The following is a 6,000-nucleotide window of genomic DNA, read 5'->3' as shown; positions in this document are numbered from 1 at the left end:
ATTACAAGCAAACCTTATATAAAGCATATTTTTGTTCCATACTAATTAAATAAAATTCAAATGTTGAAACTTTTCAAGAGTTTCTTTTCGTTTACAATAAATTTAAATTAACTCGATTGTCAGAGGGATTTTATCTGATATATCTTTTGTATAGTTTTCTTATATAAGATCAGATATTAACATTCTTTGTCATCAAGTAAAATGAACTCCTTTTCATCTGTTCCAGAAAAATAGATTATATTGGATCAATTTTGTTACTTTGGGTTTGATAACCAAATTTACCTCATCATATTCTTGTTTTTGTTTTGTTAAATTCTTGTACGTTTTAGGTCTTAAAAATTCAACCCCTCATATAATTCAAGGTTTGGTGTGTTGATCTTCTCAGTCTACCCAATCCACACACAAGCAGTATATATGCGCCCACCGTTTCTCACCGTTGACTTCTTGGATTCCCTTGGTTGGATTCTGGTGCTATTTCTGGTCCGTTTCCGTGTGCTTGGCACACGCCATTTACGCCGACTTCCACGCGTTTGTTCGTCTTCAACCTCCTTGTAATCGATTCTCTTTGGCTACCTAATGTCACGTCGATACGTCTTCATTTGTCGGTTGTCAAAGGGTGGTTGACGATTGATAATGTTGCTGCAGATTTTGTATTGAAGAGCTGTCTGTGTCTACCACAAGTGTAGTCAACATTACAGAAGGACTGTCTTTTTCTTGCACTCATAAAGGAGAAGAACAACAGTAAGAGAGAGAGAGAGAGAGAGAGAGAGAGAGAGAGAACAAATGAAGCTATTTTATCTGAGAAACATTGTATAATCCAAGTGCATGTCACCATGACCAAGAATCAGATTAACAATCTCCTAAAACAGTGTGCTGTGGATGTGCAACGCCGCCTGTTTTGTGCCTGCTGCTAGTAATCAATTCGATCCATGTAACCTGCTCTATATGCATTCTAGATCACTAAATCTCCTTCCGATAGGCAATTAGTTTAGTTTGAAGAACTCATGGTCTGATCTTTCTCATGCATCAGCAGTAGAAGATCCAAGTTTGGATGAATGGGAGCACTGGATGATCCTTCGTGCACAGTTTGATGCACATCACGTTGCCTAAAACATGGATGCATGAAGGATAAAAACGCCAACAATGATTTCATCATCAAAGAACAAGTAAGTATACACGCTCGAGAAGAAGAAAGAGGAACAGTCAAAATAAGATTCTATGCACAGCCACAAGAATCAAAGTAATGCATGCAGAGCCATGCAACGCAATCCTAACACACGGTACACTCCGCTACATGCTTCCTCCTCCACTCCTCCAGAACGAAGCAGCCGACCACCCAAACCCCCACGAAGATGCCGTAGCCGTAGCTCCAGTCTCGGGCCTCCTTCGCCAACCACAATCCATAGAAGATGTTAGCCACTGCACAAACGATCGCCGCCCGTCCCACGTTGTGGTGGTACAAGTTCCAGTACTTCCTCGCCTTGGCTTCCTTCTTTGGCCTCATGAGAACCGCCATGACCTGCAAATTTTGGGTAGCATCGATTATCTTGTTTGTGTATTTGGTGAGTGTTTGTGCCATGACGATCTTACTTGAAGGCCGCCGAACGCTAAGACGAAGATGCCAAGGATCTTGTGTGCGTCGACGTCGCGGCCGTCGCCCAGGTTGTGCTCAAGTTTGAAGCCGGCGAGCACGCCAATGACCCCGACGACGAAGGCGACCCCCTGAACGAGAACGTGTGAGTAGAACCAGAGCGGGTCGTGGTGCTTCAGGAATCGAGCCGTGGCTGCTCCGATGGGCAACAGAATCCCCCACCCCAAGATGGTCAGCAGCGCATGTTTCTTGGCTAAGCTCAAGCCTCCGCCTGATCTCCTTGCCACTGCGTCTTCTCCGTCGCTGTCGTCGTCGCCGCCCCTCTTTCGTCCGCTCGACGATTCTCCTTCCCCGTCTCCTTTTCGTCCATGCTCATCGTCATCACCATCATCATCCCCTGCACATCACAAGCTCAAGTTTCGATATCCTTTTCTGGTCTAATGGATGAACCACGAAACACTCACCGCCACCTCCGCCGCCAGCAGGAGAACTCAAGGTGCCGGAAGCCATGTCTCTGTGCGTAGACAAATAGCCACCGGACGACGGCAAACTGTTCGACGGCCCGACGGCATAGACCAGACTCGACTGAGGCTGCGCAGTACTGAGCTGGAAGGCGAGGTACAACCGTGAACTCTGCGACACTATCAACGAGCTCCCCTGCACTAATGAAAGGCTCCCTTTGTCCGGCGGGCACTGGTTCGAGCTATACCCACCGAGATAGTACTGCCTCACGATGCCCACGCCGCTGCTAGACTTCCACCCGACCACGCCGCTGCTCCCGACCATCCTGCCGTTGCCAGAGAAGCCAATTGCGATGTACGCCCCTTTATCAGGTGCTGAGAGCACAAAGTTCCACAGACTTGGCCCTGCGTTCTCATACTGAATATGCATGCAATCCTTGCAGCGTTAGATTCTATATGACAAATAAGTAAGGGTTTACCATGACCATGTCGTATACCCTTAGGATGAATCCTTCGGAGCTCCATGCAGACATGCAGGTGAGGGAAGAGGTGTTGAAAGGAATGAGGTTGCTAACAGTTAGCTTAGAGGAGCAGGAGTCTGACTGAGAGCTAACAAAGGAAGTGAAGCTCAAGAGTAGGAGGATGAAGGTGGAGAAGCAGGAAGAGACCTTCTTCATCTCCATCACTTCCTGGTTCTGATCTTGGCTGATACTTATCTGCTTTATATACGCGTAAGGATAGTTTTCTTTTCAGAGGGAAAGAGAGAATGATCTTTCAAGATGGAACAGCACAGTAGATGAGAGCAGTTGGAGGAAGAAATAAATTATTCATTGTTCTTCCTTCAAGGATTTGCATAAGTTATTAAAGCTGAAGTGGGTGATTTCTTTTGGATTAAATGGATACCCAAAGGAAAAGTGGATTTCCACTTCATCTAACTTATACTAATGAAAACTGACCTGTAGCCAAGCAATGATTCATCCATAAGACAGACAGCAGTGCAAAAGAATTAAATGGATAGACGTAGATTTCTTGCATTCTGTAGGTGCATGATCTTCTTATGATGGACCAATCTATATCTGGTAGACAGATATAGATGGTCAAGGTTCAATTCTACATGCCCATCATGAACAAAGATGTCTGAAATATCAGGAATTGGGCAAAGAAACATTAATGGTGTTGAAGTCTATTTTATGATGAATGACAAAGAATATTTGTCAATTGTTTTAGAGAAAGAAAAAGATAAATGATAGAGGACTAACAGTAGCTATCAATTAGTCAATGTTTCACTTTAGATAGGTATACTAATCTATATATCTTTGTAGGTCCTTAGACTTGTAGAACTGAAGCCAGAATACAATAATTGGAAGGTTAGCTAGCTTCATGCATGAATCTCTCAACCTTTATAATATATTTAAGCCAATAGATAGCTTTAACACCAAGTATACAATCTTCAGTACTATGAAAAGACCAAGTGCACACTAGAGGCTGTTTCTTCTTCTTCTTCTTCTTCTTCTTCTTCTTCTTCATTTCTCTTCAAATTTGTGTAGACTTTGACTACTATAATATCTTGCAATTTCCATCATTTGGTTACTAAGCTTTAATGCATCACAACTTGTAATTGTCCAGAGAATGAACACAGAGAAGGTACAAGTTCCTCTTTTGTGAGTATAACATAAAAGGGAAAATCCACTCTTGTAGTAATCTTTTCTTTCATCAGATATCCATTAAGTTATTGAATAACTGATCTATTTCAAAGAATTAAGCTCATGTTTGATTGTTTTGACACAAAAAATTAAAAGATTTAGGTAAAGGTTATTAGGAACAATATGTATAAATGTGGAAAATTTTAATTGCATTGGGATCTTCTTTTTGAAAATTTGATTAAATATGTAGAATTTAATTAGATTGCAACAAACACAATCAATATCTTGAAATTTAAAGATGATATTTTAGTTTGCCACAGACTTAGATGTAGGATAAAAAATTATCTGAACATCTTTTTTTTCTATCTTATATCTTAGATGTCTCAAATGAAAATATTTATAAATAAATGTTATATAGCCACTGGGAGGAAATTTTGATATTCCATATATTTAAACTTGATTTTATAAAATTGATGGAAAAATTATTGAAACTGAAGTAAAACAAAATATATATAAAATAAAATTTTCATAACTCAATCATGTACGATGGAATTATTAAAGATTTGATATTTTCTAATGAAAAATAAAAAAAATATGATTGATATATTCAAGATAAATACTTATTTATAACATATCAGACTTCACTTTATTTTTTAAGAAAAATAAAAATTATATTATTGAGAAGCTAAGTATAGAAACGCAATGCTTGTTGGTCATCCACAAAGTGAAAAATTGAAAATCAAGAGATTTGACAAAAAAAAAAAAAAGCTAACAAATGGCTTACATTGTTAAAAGATTTAGGTAAGTGAATAAACTTCATTGAACTAAAATTATCGAAAAGATAAAAAAAAAATATTATAAAATATAGACTTAAAGAATGAGGGACAATCCCTCCCAAAGACTAGAAGTTGAAGGGAGTCCGATTTGATCCAAAAGCCTTAGAAAGAGTAGTTATGGTTGGAGACCTCCAAAGAAAGCTAAGGCTTCAGCTATAACAAGATTGAAAGTTTGACATGATCCTCTCCTTCTATAGAAGAGTATTTATTATAGTCTTGATAATGAATCTTATGGGTTATTCAAAAGCCACAAATAAGCCATCCAACTCTACATAAAAGTCAAATCTTACTTAGAATCCTCTGGACCTTCATCTTAACACCTCAATATTATCCTCAGAAGCTTCGATGGAATCAAATATATTTTTGAAGAAAAGGGTGAAAGTTTGGCTTTTAAGGAATTAGGGTTAGTGTGGAGCATTTTAGTTTCAAAACAAAAATAACCAATGGCTAAGTCGATGATCTGGCACTTAAAGGGATTTACCAAGCCTATGGAGGAATAATCTAAGGTATTCAAGAAGAGAGGTTTTACTAAGGAACTTACTATAGAGTGTGTTCTTCAAATCTACAATAGTCAGGGAGAAGTTTCTCGAGTCAAGCTCAATTCATAAGGAAGATCGTGATTGGGTCTTCTATAACTTAGCCTATAGTGAAGATTCTGGCTTCTAGGTTTAAACACTATTTGCTCCCTAGAAAAGGCTAGGAGGGTTTTGCAAGAAGGTGCTACTATAAAAATAAAGTTTGGGAAGATTGATCATCCTGTAGGACTATGGGTGGTGTGGAGGATACAAACAATTGATAGAAAAGGAGTTATGGAGAACGAGACATCAAAAGTAGAAGGGAAGAGCTCAGGGATGTCGCATTGATAAAGGACGAATACTTGAAATGGAGAAGTCTTGTAGGCTTGCTTTCTTAGGGGATGAGTGAAAAGTGACCTTATGCAACTTTAAATATTTTTATTAAAGACAAATAATCAAAAATCAAATCAAGATATGTAACTTCAAATCTTCTTTTACAATTGAACATAATAATGATCGATTCAAGTGTACACAAATCTTATGTTTTTAGTCCTAAAGCATATTTATATAAATATTTTTTATATAATAATAAAAGAAAAAAGGTCAATTCTAAGAAAAAACTTCTAAGTTTAGGAATATTTCATAAAGTACCCTACACTTAAAAATTTCTCAATGGTGTCCCTATTTTTTCAATATAGTTATCCTACTCTTATCGATCCTCGCCCTTCGCTCACCGATCGCCCCCCTCCACCCCGTCGATTGCCCTCCCCTAGTCGCTTGCACCTTTATACGTGTGTTGGCCCATTGATCGGCCCCCTTTGTGTGCGCAGGGTTTGGTCTCACTTGTAACCCCTTCTCCTCCCTTGGCCACCTATGACTCCACGTGTAAGTTGGCCTCCTCAATCACCTCCCTCCTTTGCTTGTGGTTTAGCCTTGCGAGCCACTCCCCTTTTC

General features: G+C 39.2%; 1 protein-coding gene across 1 annotated transcript; it reads right to left on the bottom strand.

Moving 5' to 3' along the window:
* Positions 1–1,135: 1,135 nt before the first annotated feature.
* On the bottom strand, positions 1,136–2,764 carry LOC135605210 (cytochrome b561 and DOMON domain-containing protein At3g07570-like). The gene is made up of 4 exons (XM_065095014.1): positions 2,550–2,764; positions 2,056–2,470; positions 1,591–1,988; positions 1,136–1,519 (listed from the first exon to the last, which is right to left on the bottom strand). The coding sequence occupies exons 1-4, from the start codon at positions 2,733–2,735 to the stop codon at positions 1,271–1,273; spliced, it is 1,248 nt and encodes a 415-aa protein (XP_064951086.1). The 5' UTR covers positions 2,736–2,764; the 3' UTR covers positions 1,136–1,270.
* Between the last annotated feature and the right edge of the window lie 3,236 nt (positions 2,765–6,000).

This window comes from Musa acuminata, chromosome BXJ2-2, assembly GCF_036884655.1.
Source record: "Musa acuminata AAA Group cultivar baxijiao chromosome BXJ2-2, Cavendish_Baxijiao_AAA, whole genome shotgun sequence".
NCBI lineage: Eukaryota > Viridiplantae > Streptophyta > Magnoliopsida > Zingiberales > Musaceae > Musa > Musa acuminata.
The sequence above is the reverse complement of the archived record's forward strand: the minus strand, read 5'-3'. Positions and strand labels throughout refer to the sequence as shown.

What these genes read in the sequence shown, in the direction of transcription:
- LOC135605210 (XM_065095014.1), bottom strand. Translation starts at nt 2,735, where the DNA reads ATGGAGATGAAGAAGGTCTCTTCCTGCTTCTCCACCTTCATCCTCCTA. An exon ending in TGCTGGCGGCGGAGGTGGCG is followed by an intron (nt 1,989 to 2,055) that starts GTGAGTGTTTCG and finishes TGTGATGTGCAG; the next exon opens with GGGATGATGATGGTGATGAC. An exon ending in TAGCGTTCGGCGGCCTTCAA is followed by an intron (nt 1,520 to 1,590) that starts GTAAGATCGTCA and finishes CAAAATTTGCAG; the next exon opens with GTCATGGCGGTTCTCATGAG.